This window comes from Plectropomus leopardus, chromosome 20 (genome assembly GCF_026936395.1).
Source record: "Plectropomus leopardus strain MGB_pleo_1.0 chromosome 20, ASM2693639v1, whole genome shotgun sequence".
Lineage (NCBI taxonomy): Eukaryota > Metazoa > Chordata > Actinopteri > Perciformes > Serranidae > Plectropomus > Plectropomus leopardus.
The window spans coordinates 6,751,314-6,770,595 of record NC_142195.1 but is presented as its reverse complement, the minus strand read 5'-3'; the positions used below and the strand labels follow the sequence as shown (position 1 = coordinate 6,770,595).

General features: G+C 40.2%; 1 protein-coding gene across 2 annotated transcripts in view; it reads right to left on the bottom strand.

The window, feature by feature from the left end:
• col5a1 (procollagen, type V, alpha 1) overlaps positions 1–19,282 on the bottom strand; it is a 98,781-nt gene that overhangs the window by 75,602 nt on the left and 3,897 nt on the right. For both annotated transcript variants that reach the window (XM_042508953.2, XM_042508952.2), the window contains exon 2: positions 2,674–2,841. In XM_042508953.2, coding sequence (XP_042364887.1) covers positions 2,674–2,841 — 168 coding nt within the window. The remainder of the gene's footprint in view (positions 1–2,673; positions 2,842–19,282) is intronic.

The following is a 19,282-nucleotide window of genomic DNA, read 5'->3' as shown; positions in this document are numbered from 1 at the left end:
TTGCTCTTTTCCAACACATCATCACAGACTGTCTGTGGTTATGGGGTCATGGGCCAGTGTGCTCTGAGTCAAAGCTACTGTGGGTTTTATTACCAACACTAGAACAAAACAAGCATGCCTTCTCTTTATATGTGCCATTTTTCTAACCTTCAGCAGGCAGGATACTGGGTTGATAATTTAGGCAAATTATACTTCCAGGCTTGGGGCCAAAGTCAGAGCTCGGTAGCAAACTTTCTTAAAGGGGAAGAAAGAGATGGATAAAATGATCTCACAAGTTTAGCTGCCCTCTGGAACATATTAGCTTTACGTTTTCTTAATGTCGAGGCGTGAGAGGGACCACATCACAGACGCCTCTGCTACATTTTAAAGCCTTCAAGCCACAGACAGCTAGTTATTCTGTTTGCACCTTAAGACTCTGTGGTGCCTGTGATGAACTCCACCAAGTTGCTTTGTTTTAAGTAGACTGTTATTTTGGATGAGCAGCATGTGTGTAATTACAGCATGTGTATCTAAACAGAGACTCATATGGGCTCTGCTTTTCATAGAGCTTCAAAGTGAATAGTATTTGTTTGATTGGAGAGCAGGATAGGGCACGCAGGCCACAGGAGCTCGGCGGCTCTACTTTAAGCCCCGAAGAAGAACCGTGACACGGATCAAAGGTCCACTAAGGCCAACGCAATGTCTCAAAGGACCGTGAATGAGGCTGTCCTCCAATCTAAGCTTTGGGGAAGATTAGCTCACAGGAAGGGTTATTATCTCTCCCTCTTTTCTGGATCTAGAGCACATCGCTGCTCTTTTTATCCCCCTAAGGAGCAAGAAAATCAATAATTTCAGAAGTTGGTTGGACAGGTCAGGCATCTGGTTTTGAAGTTCTGTAAAACAAGGTGTACAGAAAAGGGCGCCTCACAAGACAAAGTTTTGATGAAACACAAAGGGAGAAAACACTGTGAGGCAGCAGCCGTCTGGTAGGAGGAATGATAGAGGGAAAAATGATGGCGCTTGAGGGAAAATAAAGAGAGGAGTGAGAGAAAGCGAGGAAGGATCGCTGGAGAGGGAGGAGAGAGAGGAAAGTAGTACTGCAGCGCACCATAAAGCAGAAACCCAAAGCCACGTCAGCACAATAGAACAAGGCAAAAAAAGTGGAACCCCAGACTTTCCCTCCCCTCAGCTACCCCTATTTTCACTGCTTTTCCATCGTCCAGCTCCTCCTACAACATCAAATATTACAGGGCTGGATTTCTCATGCATCTGGTGTGTGTTTCCAAGGGGGGGAATTAGCATGCATTATCTTGATCTATCCTCAAATTATCTTCAACATTTCAATGCGTATGACTAAGCAACAGGACTAACTCAGTTACCAGAATTGTCCAGATGTGCTCTTCTTTTTTTTTTACATGAACAAGGCTTACAGTAAAGGCCGTGGACATGCGGTATGTGTTTTAGTAAAGGGTTTACAGGAGAGCAAAAAATGAAACAGCAGGATATTCTCATAATCCAAAGATGGAGTTGACATAAATAATAAAGTTACAGGAGCCAATAAAAGTGTTGCCTTGAGGTAAAGGACAGGAACAGGCTAGGTGGGAGCAAATACAAATTGCTTTCCAGCCACCTTTAAATGTTGTAATCCCTGTTTACTATGATGTGGGGTGAAAGGTCATAAAGCTAACCAGATGGCAGACAACTTTTTAGCAAGTTAAATATCTTTAGAAAACATCTGTAGTAATAAACCTGAAATAGAGTTGTGGACAAATAATTTGGGGAAAAATGACATTGAACTGGTTTGTATAATGTTTGGAAATAAAAATTTAAAATGACATGCTTTGAGAAACAAAAGGAGATGATGGTATTGGACCTTAGGCCACAGCAGCATCCACACAAATGTGTTCTCATTTTAAAACAAAAAACAACTCTGTAAACTCAAGCGTTTTAGCACCATTACTCCCCCATACTCTGTGGTCAATCGCAAAGTCACAGAAAGTATTACAAAGATACCTCTTAAAACTAGGGATGTCAACAGTTAACGGATAACCACCAAGAACATTTTTGACCATCTTAAGGTACATCTAAAGGTAGATCTAAAGATTAATTATGCTACTCTTCAAGTTACTACACGGCACTCAATCCAGGTTGGGTAGTAGCTAGTAGCAAATGGCATAGCTAATTTGACAATTACTGCTAGTGATGCTGACCCAACAGGTGCTATGAAAACAACAGCGGCCCAATTTTGAACCGTAAAACCCCTTTAGCATTGTTGACTATGTTGTCATAATTAGCTCTGTTACCACCATTACCAGTGTCAGTGCAGGTAGTGGTGCTGCATAATTAAGAATAGCTAAAGGCATTTTTGGATAAAAATTAAGCCGCTTACTCGCCTGGAGGTGAGACCTGGACCTGGAGGGTGGGAATAATGTTCTCACAGCAAGATCTTCTGCTATCGGTACAGTGTTACCAGCTGATCACCGAATGAGTGATGTTAGTTACCACCTGATCCGAGTGGTGCTGACTGCAGCATTTTCAGAGGTGGCCATTTAAGGGACTCAAAGCGCCTAAGTAGTGCAGAAGCTTGGCCTAAATGTAGCACTATTTATGTTGTTGTTCTACAACAAAAACACATACATGTGGATGTAGCCTTAGAGATAGACAGATGTTGTGTGTGTTGAGTCAGATACTTACCTGGATACAGCTGTTTGGTGGGGGCGCTGAGCTGGGCATCTTTGGATACTCTGTAAGCCACATCAGGTCCTTGTGTTGACCTCCTATGTGAGCAAAAACCCGTTGTTTTTGTAACACCCTCAGGTAAACTGTGAAAATCTAAAATCTTCAAGAGGTCTGCTGGTTCCGCTGCGGAGAGGAGAGAACGAGACACAAAGAAAAGACAGTTAGATTTTTTTTTTTTAATATGCTGAAATAGCACTTAAATTGTCTCAACATTTGCACAAACTCCATAGCACACATTGCTAAATTTACATATGGTTTACATAGTCAACCTTTTACAAACAGCACAACATGTCTGTCTATCAAATACGCCTTAATTATGGCATTTTTTTTTACCATTCCCTTTATTTTCTGCCTTTTGCTGACTCAAAGCTCTAGTTACTCAGCAGGAGATCCCACTGTTGTGGCTCAGGGAAGATTTCTGTTATCCATTCAGGCGCTAAACAGAGATGTGCCCTTTTATAGATGACCATGATCATGGGTTACAGCTGCAGCAAAACCTATCCTTCCATCCATCTCACTGCGATGCTAAATCTACCGCTGCCTCCTTTTGGCCACAACCGTGCAATTAGCACACTTTCAGGCCGGTCGTCCCGGCTGTAACCAGGCCACCGCAGAAGTACACTAGGACAGAACAATGTGACATCGGGTTTGACCCTAGACCGCACCCTGACATGCCAAAACCACCCAGGACAAACAGCTGTTCCTGCAGCCAGATGCACACACAACACGCTACACAATGACATCCAGCCAAGGGAAGATCTGGACAGAAAGGGACACTGCGTTGTGTCTATTGGGACAGTCGAAGAAAGAAACAGGAGCTGTCAGGGTGTTTTAGAGGAGGGCAAACACTAAAGTGAGGAAGCAACAAGCACAACAGAAGGCTTTTATGGCACAGGAGTTCAAGAAATAAAGACAAAAGCAAGCATGGTGTGGTATTCAGCTGGTTGCATTTTTGTGCATATGAATGAGGAGTGTCAAAGACAACTCCTGGGACAAGTATAAAAGCATGCACGCACACACACACACACACACACACACACACACACACACACACACACACACCCACACAGGTACAAAAGTCCTAGTGTCAGGCTACAGAGACCACACACACCGTTCAGAGAAAAATTTCAATGGCTCCATCCATCTGAGAGGGATGCTGGGAAAGGTGGAGAGGCGAATGGGCAGAGCGAGAGTGTTTGTACATTCTGCGTTACCCTGAAACAACCTCCAGCTGGATGTCATTACACATGGCTCACGTGCAGCACAAATCAATTTTTTTTTACATTCTTAAACAGAGGTCTCCATTTAAGAACACTTTGGCTGCACGTTTTCATCCACAGCTGTACAGTAATTGTGGAAAAAAACAACTTCCTCCTCATAAAGTCTGATTGCTGGATCCCTACATTATCAAACAATCAACAGACAAAGACCCAACACAAGAAAGCTTACTGAGTCTCTAAGACCAGCCAAAAGTAACCAAGATCTTTGATTTACAAACATTCTGCCTGAAACAGATACAAAACAGAAATCACATCAGTTTGCAGCACAGACATTAGTCATGGAGTAACTTGTTTCAATTACTCAAGTATGACATAAGATACAAACACTCCTTACAACAGTTTATACCTGTTTATACACACAACAGTCTGTGCAAAGCATTTTGAGGAGAAAATATGGGAAACGAGTCAGATAAATTTGGTGCGTGGTGATTTCCTGGTCAGGATGTTTTTATCACATCTCACTTTCTTTATCTCTCCCCTAAGCCTGCCAACTTCCTGTCTTGGAGGAAGATTATTATCCAGACTCTGGAATTTAATTCTGAACATGTGAATGTGGAGCATTAATTTGGGTGACGTATGAGGCACAACCTCCAGGGCTAAAAATTAAATCCAATGCAGAGGGGCCAAAACTGCAGTTCCTCTAATGGCCACTTGAGGCTGGCTCTGGAGCGAGTAGATCCCCATAGACCCACAAGTTAAAACCCCAACTTTATAGCATGTCCATGACAACTGTGCAAGGGTGCATTTTTATATACATCAATTTCAATGTCTAGTAGTTTAAGGTTATGCATAATTAAGTTCCTGGCCACTTTGAGTGACCGGTGTTTGCCATCCATTGACAAGGTATTACCACAGCAACAACATTTGTTAAGTTACATAACCATGACGTAAACCCTGATTCACAGACTACAGGCAAAGTAACTGTCGCATTCTCAATGTGTTCATGTTAACCCAAACTTTTTGTTCGTCTAAAAAGTCTTTGGTTTGTTTCAGCGTTTGGCTGTATTAAAATGCCATCTAAGGAGTCTGATTTTTAGTTTTTGTAGTATGAACATTTTGTTTTAATGGTTTTAAGCCTGTTTTTCACTTGCAAAAATTTGCATTATCAAAGTTAACCACAGATGTAAATGAATAATGCTAACCAAGCTAGCAGCTAGTGTTAGGATTATCTCCACCCTAATCTCTATAAACAGATTCTGCACATGCAGAATCTGTAAGCAATGGGACAGGATTTTGGTATCCGAACTGTTCTGATATCTGAAATTATATGAAAATTTCTCAAGAGAGATTAGCCAAAATGACTGAAGGAACAGGGAATCTAGGCTCTGATATGCATTGGCTACATCAGATCAGCCGAAAATACTGTCCCTCGCCTCAGAGGCTTATTGTCATCAGACCAGTAGTTCTGAGATTGTCACCACCTTCTCCACCAGATATGGTCACTTCTGGCTCCAAAAATCCAAGATGTTAACAGCCAACATGCCAAACTCAAGGCTTAAAAAAAAAGTCCACAAATTAATGGGTGATGTCAAGGTGGCTAAATCCACTATTTTTTACTGTCTATGATTAGGCAGAGACACACAGGTCTGTGTTAGCACCAAACACCACACCTATCACTTTCAAAACCCACCCAGTGCAGCATTTAAGCAGGTCTAACTATATTCATATTGCTGGAAGTGCATACCACAGGATGACAGAGCCTCTGAGCAGGTGAAGGGTCTAAACAAAAAGACAGCTCTGTCTGTCATCAACTCATAATGAAGAGACACACAAAAACTTCTGCACCAGCCAGAAAATGTCTATGATTCACCATGAGGTGATGAATGAGGTTCATTTAATGAGCTCGCCTCTGAGCACGTGGCAGCAGTATAACAGAATGTCACAGTGATGGGAAACGTAGTTCTGTTACAAATGTTTAAATTGCAGAGTCATTAATCCAAAAAAACGTCTTCTACATTGTTGGCTTATAAGTGGGAGATTGAGGGAGCTGATCATGTGATATGAAAAAAATGGGATGCACATGATTCAAATATTTCTGCATTTGGATCGACACTGGTCGCTTAGCAACTGAGGCGTTCAGAGGACTGAATGTCTAAAAATGCCAAGAACTTCTGAAAAGTTGAGTAAAGGTGTCAGCATGGTGTCGGAAGATACTGTATTTAAGCACAGGGACTCTTGGGGGTGTAGCACTCAAGAAAGCATGATGATTTTACATCTGCTTAATGACAGCATCTACACTGTAGCACTGAAAATGTTTTATGCCTTAATCCCACATAGCAAAAAAAACCCTGAAAAAAAGTCGGAATAAGCATTTTAAGTGAAAAAACCTTAATTGCATTTTTAAGCATTTTTTAGACAACTGTATAAGTCTTACAGTCTAGAACTTAAATGGATTAATAAATGTACCATTTATCACACAAATCAGAAGCATCAACATCAAAAAAATCCTGCTAAAGCTTTCATAAAGGACCTGTACATGACATTCAGAGGATATCAGTGATGTCTGAGCTGGGGTTGTCTACACATGGCTTTCAACATGGAGGTGGCCCAACAAGTGACTAATAGCCAACAGTGAAAGCAGGGCAAACAGTGCTAACAACGGCAACAGCACTGACAGAGCTATGGCCATGATTAGCTAGCCATTGGGATACACACTCAGGGACTCACAAGCATTAACATGGATGTGTGGCAAGACCATCTTAAAGGGCTGAGTAATATATTGATTTTAAAATTACATCATTATATGAGACTAGATAAAGTTAGACAGATTTCGGATATCGTAATATAGTAAGTGTTGTCCTTTCATGGTTTTAAAAGGTGATGTAAATTTCTAATTTTCTAAATATTTGCCTTTACCCTCTAAGTCATCACATCCATATTTCTGGGGATTATTTACCACAAATCTCATTGTGTAAATACTTTGTGAAAACACCAATAGTTAACCTTATAATATTGGCATTATATCACTATAAAAGTAATTGTTCTAATATATTGTTATAGCTTATTTAATCTGTCTAAACTTCCATATACCACAACAGAAAACAGAGAAGCTCAGGTTTAAACACACACAGAGGTAGCATTGACTACTGGTTAAAACACTATTACTCCACTACATCTTTACATATATTAATAAATAATTATTTGCTGCTACATTCATACTCTGAATTTCAAATACAGCTCCTTTAAATATAAAATCAGCTTTAGAGAGACTGACACAGGGAGTTACTTTTTCTCAGCCTCTTATATAAGAAAAGTAAGTGACGCAAAAACTGGCATATAAAGCCTTTTCATTTAATAACGCTTTTAACAAGGACCTTGGTTGACCAAAAGCAAAGCTCACAGTTTTTGCCCTTTTCTCAGACAGCCACAAATGTTCCCTGTAAAATCCACAACAGTCTGCTGTGACACAACAGTAAGTCCCTCTGACCTGCCAACATCCAACAGCACATCATTCCCTTGGGAAATAAATGAATTGATCACTGACTGTTGCCCAGACAGAGTCCATACAAGGCATGGAAATAACTTACAATTAAACACAGCGACCAGTGCACCAGTGTAAATGATGAAGCTTACATGTCACATTAAACCCAAGAACTGTGGTTGATAACGCCCATGTGGGGTTACTCTGTGATTCTCAGACTGTTTTAACCAACCAGCCATAGCCTCCCTTTTCCATCTCCATGAAGCCTCTTCCTACTACACACATTCTCCTCATCTCCTTATATGGACACAACCTTGCATAAGCCCCGCTGCTGAGACTCTGGTGGTGACAGGTACAAACACTCACTTCCTATCTTACCTCATATAATCCTAATACTTGCATATGTGGAAGAGTACCTCAGGTTCATCCTGTCAAATTGGCAACACATGCGCCATCATTTTGGTGTCACTTTTTCGCAGCAAGGTGCTCAAAATGCTGTTCTTGCTTATATTTAAAGTCTGTCTTCACACCTGGTAAACACCAGCAGTGGCTTATGGCAAACTACCTCCACTGATGAGATGTTCACAACAAGCCACTGACATTTTATTACTTTGCAGATGACAACAACACACCAGAAGTGATAAATGATTCAAATAAGTTCCTTTCGGACAACGGCAGCTCTCATAGTGCATCATACTATAACAATATGGCTGTCATAATAACAATAACAACATTATAGTAACAGCAAACTCAGCACCACAGGCAAAAAAGAAAAAGGGGGAAAGTCTTTAAGGAGCATCCGGTCGATGCTAACTGTGTCACGACCCCTGCTGAGGATTGTTGCTTTTGCTAATCCACACTGACACAAACTAATCCCATAAAGATCAGCAGCTTTTTTGGGAAGGAAATCGGGATTCTATACCTAATGACCACTCCTTTCCCTCCATCAATCAGCATGTTATATTATTAAACTGTTCCACTTTCTCATTTCCATTTTCCAATTTCCTTTTTCCTTACATTCATTTTTTTATCCAAGGCTTTAGATCCCCTGATGGATCTCAAAGGGACCACAGGGCCTCTTCTGGGTCACCTGGAGGTGAGCCAGGTGGAGACGGCCAATTAGCAGCTTACAGGAAAAGAGGAGGAAGGTGAAAGGATAGCATAATATATCTCTGTCAACACGCCAACTGCAAAATAATAGACTTATCAAAAACCCATCTGAGTAGTAGCAAATCTTTTTTCCAATACAGCATATGATGCAAAGAGCCATTTTCTCAGTCAGACACAAATATTCAGCTCTATTTCTCTCCCCCTTTGAAATATTCTCACACACCTTCATTCATGGATTTTGGTCACCGGCAGTCGACCTTCCAGCGGAAGCTGTCCTGACCACATCCTAAGCCGCAGGTACGGCTCCCAGTCCCACCTTGTTAAGCTGAGATGTTTACCCACTTAGCATGGCGGATCCCTCGAGAGACCAACACCTCTGGCACTAGATGCTAAAAATACTTTTCCCTGCCTGACCACAGCCCTTCACCCTTCACATCTAAGAGGCAGGTTCTCCGCACATACACAGAAGCTGTTTATATGACCCGGTCTTGTGTACATTTGCACTCTGCCAGTCTGCCACCCCACTTTAACTACTTTCATGCAATGGAGAATGACATTAAAAAAAGCTATGCTGTAAATACAGTTCATCCTTTAAGCCTTAGCGCTCTTTGGAAGTTTTTTCATGTGTAAATGAAAACATCTTTTGCCCTTCTACACACACTGACTCCATCATCACACTGGGGCATTATTTCAGATGTCTGCAATGCTCAGATGAGAAAAGGCTAGGGATGCACAATAATATTGGCACGTTATTGGCAGATATTGAAAATGAAATATCTGAATCCGCCAACATGCTGTTTACGGCTAACTTCAGAAACCTGTTTTTTTATTGAAAAATGAACATGTACAAAACATAAATCCCGAGTTGAAGTATTTTTCTTATTTTGCACGATAAATGAATATTACATACAATGAAAAGCATTATATTTTATGTCTCCATCTGCTGGTGAACCATCACAATAACAGTATGCATAATATGATGTTATTCCACTATAGAAAAAACTTGATCACTAAAATTAGGTGGGGAAAAAAGTAGATATATTGATATTGGTATTGGTTAATGGCCAAATGAGTTATATATATTGGCACATTGGTTGTTTGCAAAAAAATCCAATATCATGCATCCCTTGACAGGCCATCTGTATTTCACTAATAAGTGCATTTACAACACAATCACAATACAAGTAATCGCAACTCACACATGATTCAAGTAGAATTCATCTTGACTTCTTGCAAAGTCCAACTGGTCTTGCTTGAACTCTACATCATGCAAAAATGTTTTATGCCCTCATGGTTAATATTTTGAAACTTTTTTTTCAGATAGATAAGCTCTTGGATGGCTGGGGTGAGAAGTATCCATGACTACTCCCACAGTCAGGTCTTTCCAGGCCATGTGCACTGTGGGAACTTGTGAGTGTAATGTGCAAATTAGCAAGCAAGGTACTGCATCTTTGATTCGATGTGCTTAAAGAGGAGTGGTTAACTCTGTCTTCAGCCTTTTATGGGTTTGTTTGTCAGACGTGGGCTGGATGAGGTCGCAGCACAGACAAGGATAATGAATTCATAAAAGTGTATGTGTGGATTATCTTAAAATGTGTGGTGAAACTTACAAGTCACAGAGAAAAGTGGACATGATGTGGTTTTGCAAATATCTTCCCCTCCCTGCCCTTCCTCGCTACTCTTTCTTTCTACCTTTTTTCTCTCCCTTTCTGAACAGTAGCTTGAGTGCCAGATTCATAATCCTGCTCTCGGCTCGGTGCCAAGACTGTGGTGGATCCCATTCCCCTAACCTATCCATCTACCCTTCATTTCCACAGACGTGCACATACATGCACACGTTCTGTAACAACACCCAGCGACTCCAGACGGCACCATTTCATCTGACAAGAGGAGGGGTGCCGGACCAGTGAATTAGGACTTTTTTCATGGGGGGGCCAGATTAACATTCTTCCCCTCTTTACCCTGCCCCCTATCCTCCTCCAGCCCTTCCTGAAGTGAGGCCTGACTCTCCAGGCACATGCTTGACCTGGCGCTGAGGACAAGGAGTAATTAGCAGCCATAAAGAGGACCCTGCCTCTCTTGGAAACCAGCACAGCCGAAAACAAGAATACCCAATGAGAGACTTCCCCCTCCTAGAGCGCATCACAGACAGGGAGGTTTTTTTTTTGTTTCACCTGATTCTGTTATAAAACTGTAACTGAAGCCAAATGTTGTGAAGCTGACGCCCCACTGTGAATGCATCAGGTTATAATTAAGGCCCTGAGATTAATTACTTAAAGCTAGGCTATGTAACTTTTAAGAGGCAGGAAGACATCCATCCTCTTACAAATTAAAAAGTGGAATTCAGAGTTGTTGGCAGCTTTTCTTGGTCTAGCATAACCAGCACCTGAGATGCTAAGCTACCTGGATCCTGACGCAGAAACCTAATCAATATTAACACTCATTAAATATATGGCATTTGCGAAGTCAAAAAAGTGCCTCTGATCTTTTTTCTTTAAAGGTTAATGCTGTATTTAATAAAAGTGCATTAACTTTTAATAAGTTTGCAGAAGTGCAGCCCTACTTGCTCTGCCATAAAACACAACCTTTAAAGCAGGACTCCTGCAAAATACCAAAGCAACCAGATCTTATGTCCAAGAATATGATAACAAAACAAGATGCACTTCCATTAACAATGACCTTGAATTGTTGCTTTTGGGTTTCATGTGACCAGACCTGGAAATCATCCTGCAGGCATTATGCTTGCTAGATTTAACGCATTACATACACTACATGGACTTCCTGTGAGAGAACACACACACACACACCACTGCCAACAAGCAACACATGAGTAAACTGATGCCAGGACAAACCCTGAATGGGATGTCAGTCAGCAAGATGGTGAGCAATCATTCACACCTCTGCTCCTCGGCTTAATTAAAGCTACCAAACCACAATAAGAGAAATTTCTTGGCAATCGCTGCAAAAGCTTTGCAGTGAGTGAGGTTCAAACTGAGGCTCAAGCTGTACCAACATGTGCAACATGCTTTACTGACACAACTCTGAAGACAAGATCACAGCTAACACACAAATGAGACATGCTTAAGGCTGTTAGTTTTTTATAGTTCAGTAAACAGCTACAATATAATCATAGCATGGGCTGGGTGATATGACTAAAAATCAATCTTAATAATAACTGAGACACATACATTCATGATCATATTGATACACTGGCATTAAATAAAAAACAAGTTCAAAAGTATGAGTATTTACAGTATATGCAATTGGGGATTCCATAGAATATGGTGGAACTAATGATAAAGTGTCAGTTCTTTGACTTTACAACATGCATCTGCTTTTGCGAATTACCATGATGTTGCGCAACAACAATCACTGCCGGGCAGAAACTAGCAATTGATTCCAACTGCAGAGAAATGTGAAATCAGCAAGTTTGTTTATTTTTGTTGTCATTTTCAGCAGTAACTGAAATCTAAATGCAGTGGTTTGACTTACATGACCCTTCTTGATGTGCTTATTTTATGTTCTGTGTTGCTTTGCTAGCTTTTTTGATAAACCAAATCAACCTGCACAGACGCTAAGCAATGTACTGCTGTGGATGTAATTTTTGTACATATTTCAGCCAACTAAAAGACCTAATTAAAAAAGTTTCAGTGTGCACTGTATTTGTTGTATTTTCACTGCTTTACTTAACTCCTGTGTTCTGCAAGTAAAATTACAGTTTTTGTCAATGGAGTCTGGTGGCTTTGAGACCACTTCAGTTCCCTGTCAGAAAGGGCTGTCCAATGGCAAGGTAAAGCACTAAAAATATTTTAAATATAGCAAACACTTCAAATGTTTTTTTTTTGGGTGGGCCTTGTTATAGGTGGCTAAAAACTAGACAATTGAGGTAGTGTTTGCTGACCCCCCTTTAATATTATGTACGTGATGCAGTAGATCCTTCCGCACCAGATTCGTTCAGTTTTACCCATAAGTTCTTGTAAACAGAAACTGTAATTCAGTCTATTACCACTTGTGGCCACAGTAGGTGCTGTTCAGCAACACTTACAACTGCTCACTAAAATGCTAAATTGCTAGCATTAACAACCATCACGCTGTCACTTGCTTTGTTCTGAATAGAGATGAATTATGAAAGCCAGCCAGAAATGTGTCTTTTTGGGGTGGGGTGACAACTCTCAAATGCAGCTGAGGACAGTGTTTACTCCAGCATGAGCATAATTAAGTCTGTAAAAAAATGACTTCACATACCAGTATCAGTCATGTCTCATTTTATCAGCCAGTTTTAATCCAGACATTTCAGGACACTGACCCAGTGACCTGGGCTGAGAGCTGCTTGTGAGCGCAGCAGCAGGGAGGAAAAGGCAAAAGAGGAAATGAGAAGAGCGAGACTCTTTTTGTTTATACACCCAGTGCCTTCAATTCCCTGGTCACGATCAACTCATTCTGACTCATTTGTAATGAGATAGTCAAAGATTAACCCCAGCCTCTAACTGCAAAATTACAGGAAACACCAAAAAAGATGAGTTTGGAAACACACAAAATGATAAGCAGTCTGATAGAAAAACATGCAAAGACAGACAGACAAATCCACCCAGAATCTGCAGATATAAGCTTGCATTTTCACCCCTACACCCACAGACGCACTGATACACACACACACACACACACACATACAATGACACAAGCACACACACCTGAAAGATGATCCAAAGAACAGAGAGTTTTTCTAACCAGACCTTCTCTAGTGTACTCTGAGGCTCAGCGCTTCAGCCAGACTCTTATTGCTTTAACAGGGGGAATACCAGATGGTTTACTTCACTGTCTCCATGCTGCAGCTCACAGCAGTGTGGATAAATCACTGTCTGCCGTCCACCACAGACTAAGATGGAAAAACTGACTCAAGATTCCACGGTGCACCTCTAAATGCTCATTTTACAGCGAAAAACTGCAGGACTGGTACGTTTGAGGCACATGTGCGATAGCCTTTATCTCTGTCTTTTTATCTCGGTTCCACTCTTCGTAGTTTTGTCTCCTTCCGCACCAGATTCGTTCAGTTTTACTTTCTAACCTCCATTAGCGACGTTATTTCCCTCTGCCTATTTTATCTTCTCCTTATTCTGTCTCTCCGACAGCAGATATGGTTTTGATGGCTGACTGCTGAGAAATTTATGATAAAAGAGGGCCCTGCAGCACTGACATTACAGAGCCATTTCCTCTCACCCAGCCTCGCAGATAACCATTATTCCAGCACCAAACACACTGACACCAACAATGAAACTGAATCTAATAAATGTGAAATTTTGCACAATAATGAAGCTTTTTTTCCCCCTCTTTGTCGAGGACCATCCAGCAATGACACGCGAAGAAGGCCTATTAAACCTAAGTGGCACATTATTCAACACTTCACTGAGGAGCTGTGCCTTTAAGCTAATGATAGGCATTAATCCAAATAAGCAATGCTTTCTCACAACAGAAGTGCTTCATCAATGCTTTTACCCATAATCAATATAGGGAAACCAATATACAGCAGCAAGAGTAGAAGAAAACATTAAAAATGGTTTATGATATTTTAAGTGCAATTTAAAGCACCAAATTTCCAATCAGGCATCACTGAATACAGACAACTTGAGACCAAAAGGAAGTAAATGTCAGTAAAACATCAAAAGCAGCTATTTCCGATGCACAAGCAATCATATCAACAGTGTCTAAAGGAAAAGGAAGTCACAGACGCAGGATGGGCAGAGTTCAAAAACGTCATGGCAAAGCTTTAGCAAGGTGTGGAAAGAGTGACACCAGACGTAAATGGAAAAAGTATAGGGCACAGTTAGGTTATCAATCACTGTTCTTGTCATAGTGATAACACACTGTAATTGTAGCCTGGGGTGAGGAAGTCTTGCCATATCATGTGGTGCCAGCCAATTCAACAATCAATCCATCTCTAGCTGACACTTTAACCAGAGACAGATTTGAGCAACATCAGCCCTGTGGGTGAACAGAAGTTACTGCGCAAATAAATTGCCTAAGTGACAGAAGGCTACTTTACCAAAGTCATCAAGTATGAATCATCAACATCAGCTTCCAACTTTGCATCCCTGGTCATCAGCTGCGACAATAATCCTGTCCAAATGCAGCACAAATTTTGATCAAATTTGTCACCAAAACAGCTGTTACTGATTCCACCATATAAAACTGCATGTGTAATCATGACAAAATGTGGTCCCAGTGATACCTATAACTACCACAGAGTACTTTTGTCAGGTGTATATATGTTTCTCTGTCTCTGAACAGATTATGTCACCATGATATAAACCACTAACGCTAGTGTAAACACATAGAAAATTGGGCAATGAAAAATTTAGAGTCATAGATGGTGCACTGCAAGCACTGACAGTTTTGTCAAAATTGGATTGCAAAAAACTGCAATATATCACCTTGCTTACAGTATTGCAATACATTGCAATATATTGAAACATAACCTCTGTATCGTGATATGTATCATATCGCCAATACACAGCCCTAATCACAGCTGTAGTGATCCCATTGAAAGACAGTCCCCACTTAAGTTAAATGTTTTTGTAAAATTGAAAAAAGAGGAAAAATTGTGGAACTAACCCTGTGTCTAAAACTCTTATTACACACTACCAATATGAGTAGACACTGTTTTTTTTCTGGCATACAAACTATTCAACTTTGACCCATCTAAAGTGCTTTGTGTGGTTAGGTTTGTGCAGTGCAAAACAAAAGCATTTTGGCTAAGGTTAGGGAAAGATCATGGTTTCAGTTACATGCTAATACTGTCATTGTTGACTTTTTCAATATGCAACCAAGACCACAGTCCTTCCTGAAACTTAACCAAGTTCTGTGAGTTTGCAAACATAACCATGATTAAGTTTGGCCATGGCTTGATATTGTATTGCAAGAGAGAATATTGCTGAAAATTTTTTTTTTTAAAATGTTGTAGCGCACATTTTACTGACACGCTCAGTGTCATTTTCAGACACATGAATTAATAAAGTTTCCTCATTATGTAATCCAGAGTTTATCACATTTGAGCCTAAATTAATTTACTGTGGAAAATAAGTACAATGTGAATGTCATTTCTAGGTGGCAGTGGTGCTAAAACAGTCTCATTTGCTGTTTTTTTTAATCTGTCTGACACATTTCCTTCAGCTTGCTTCAGCACAAACTAGTGACTGCGGTCACACTAAAGCTTGGTCCCTTGTAACAACAAAACCCAATTAATTACACCCAAGGCTTAATTACAAAATACTGCTGAATAAGCAGAAACTTAAAGCCTTGATTTAATGTAGCCTTTCCTTTCCAACTCCTAAAAATGTCATCACCTAATAAAGTCAAAATTGAATACACGTGACAACAGTGTAGCCTCTGGAGTGACCAGAAAGCATTGTATTTCCCCTACTAGGAAAGAAATGCTTACACTCAGTATTCCTACTGTCCAGGCTGTGGCTAAGCTCCGGCTGGGGAAGGGGGAATGGGGTTGGAAAGGATGACTCATACATTGCTTTCCATGCTCAATGATTATAATACCCCATTACAGAGAAAAGCACTGTTTCCCAGCTGAAGTGAATACTCGGCTTGTGAGCCTGGACCAGACTTCCCTTCTCACTCTGCCATGCACTACACGCTGCAACAAAGCATATTCTTAAAAATCAAATACAGGAGTGGGAGTTGCATCATGAGCGAAGCACATCCAACTTTTACATCACTGAAGTGTTCCAGTTGACATTTCAAACACCACTGCCTCCATTTTGTTCCCTTTTTGTCTGCCAGGGAGTAAAGAACAAATGCTCCATCTCTGAGTTTTTTTTAAGCAGATACTAGCTTCGGGCAAGCAACACCTAAAAGAAAAACCATCTGTATCTGGCTTCAAATCAAGCACGCTGTGTCATGAGTACAGAGCACCATTGAGCAGTTCAAAACAATTATTTGACCCTTAATTAGTCTGGAAAGGAATAGACGATATACTGTCCAGGATATGGCAAATAAAGCACTATTTGTGCTGCACAAAGGATCTCCTTAACTCTGACATGGGGTCAGAAACTCGCCCTGCATATTTTGTTTTATCTCCCATGTTGTTATCAGGCATTAGAGCTGATTTACAGAGTCCTTTCCACAAAGCCTGCATTTACAGGCTGAAGTGGCACATGCAGTTGCAGGGTCACTGCTTTTCTCCACAGTCCAGCTAGCTCAGATTCCTTCCTCTGCACCATGGCAATACGCACACACAAGAAGCCACATTTTCTCGCCAATGTTTATCTGATTGAGTTGGACATGACCTCAGGATTGCCACTTAAAGGTGAGTGAGGAACAACATGCTGAAACCCACCACAGAAAATTTACAATTACATCATGTCTGCCTGAAAGATTGCTGATGGGAGCGAGTGATGTCAGTGACTGGCTGCTATGTAGTTTGGTGATAACGCAAAGCCACATCTGTGTGTGCCTCTCACCTCAAACAAGTGAGTTTAACCCTTTGAATTCTTCGCAAACTGGCTTGATTTCTTTCAAAATTGCGGGAAGAAGGCAATGATCAACAAAAGAACAAATGACCCAAAATTTAGGAGAAATTAGTAAGAAGTACAAAAAAATTACCTGGAAATTATTTTAAAAAGGGGGGTGGGGACTTTTTCCAAAAGAAAAAGGCAAACAAGACTTGAAAAGGGTGCTAAAAAATCTAATAATTCTGTAACATAATTTTAAAAATATAATTTAAATAATGAATAAATGAGTTTTTTTCCTACAAAATTTTCCCTGGCTTTTCAAAAAATAGTTTTCTAAATCTAGTGTTTTCATGCAATTTGTGTAATTACCAGATTGCCTCACTGCCTTTTCTTTCCATGTTTTTGAAATAAAACCGCACCAATTTGCAGGGTTCAAAGGTTTAAATACTTGTGAAAGGCATCTTTGTCCTTTCATACCATTACATAAATGGGTATGACAGTAACAAAATTATAATGGCCTGAGCATCCCCCCCCCCATCCACCCTTCCAGTAAAATTTACAAATAAAGCACACAAGAAGTTCTGCAATTTGTCCAATTTTGCATGGATTCCTTTACTTCTGTGCTTTTCCAATCAGCCTCATGAAGGACGTCATTCACTGTGACAAAACGGCAAATTTTACTTATCCACATAAATTCCTTTTGAAGGAGCTGTCCAGATATAAAGAGACTGTAAATGAAAGACAGCTGCATACCAGCTGTATTCGACCTTTAACCCTGTCATAAAGTTGGCTGGTTTAAACAAAAAGAACCTTTTTATGACACTGGACGTGTATGTGCAAACCTGGCTGAAACACAGGGCACACCGATATTATTTTTACAAACTCAGCTATAAGGCTGCAGATGTTATTCGATTAGGAATTTTCTCTAAGAAACCAGCGCAGAGCCGTGTATTTTCTTTTGAAAAATGCAACAGTATATTTTTTTCATGGTCCCCTGTTCCACCAAGAATGGGAAGAAAACATCTGGAAGACATTTTTTCTGGGGTTTTGGAGGGCTTAGCAGACAGCACAATGGAACTTATCGAATCCAGATGTGGAGGCGCTCAGTGAAACAGCAAGGCCCTCTTCTGTACATTAGGAACAAATACCTGCTCCTTATATATATATATATATATATATATATCATAATTAATGCATCATGACTGTATTTGTTGATTTGTTAGCATATCTGTTTTTTCCAATACAGTGGTCTATTGGCATTAGCTTTGGCCAAAATCCATCCTTGTTTTCATTTGCACAAGGTATTCAAAGAATGTTATTTCAGTATTTTTGATGACTAAAGTATGCTGCACAAGTAAGGTCTGGTCCTGTGTGAGTGTTTGGCTCAGACAAAAACACTTTTGGTTAATTAATGATAACAAACTGCAGTGAAAAGAGTCAAAACAGACTTTCTAAGACTTGTGAAAAGAGTCGATTGAGGAAGTAGAAAAAGCAACTCGGCAGAAACACAAATTTGGAAGGTAAATATGTTCTATAGCAGGTAAACTGATCATAAAACTACCAAAAAAATCCTCTTATTTCAATATCTGAAAACATCACCTAACCAGACACTAGACAGACTATGCATTTCAGGCTAAGATGCCAGTTTATGAGTTCAACAAGTTGTACACTTGGCATATATTATATCCTTAAAACGCATTAAGCACGAACATAAAATATATCATTACAACCTCCTTATCTTTCTCTTTAACCTCCAAGAGTCAGAGTTACTGAAACAAAGAGGAGTGGAGCTTCAACAGCAAGAATTCCTTTCTTCAGGCGATGAAACTGTAAACCTGACAGCAATCCAAAAGTCCTGACCCTCACCTTTAAACTGCGACCCCTCTTTTCATTCTTAACCTCTGTGTCTTATAGGCCTTCTGTTTTTACACCTTTTTACATAAGTTTAAAGTAAGGTTTCCTCATTAAAGGCAAGTCAAGATGGCCTCCCTGAAGGACTTTGGACGATGACTTCACTCAGATACAGCTCGACTTACATTCAGTGGGCTCATCCTCTATGACCTCAGGCTGCTGTTACCTATTGGTAGCATGAATTAAAATAAAGTCATGTCATTTGAGAACATACTGCAATTCTAGAGGCATTTTTTTCCTTTTTACTTTAGGTTTGTCAGTAGGATTACGTAATAGGCCAGTCTATAATATAATTTCAGGCTAACCACTTAATAGGCTAACGAGCTAAGCTAAAATTGACTGCACTTGTTTTTTTCAGTTCACCAGTACCTTAAAGCTACATT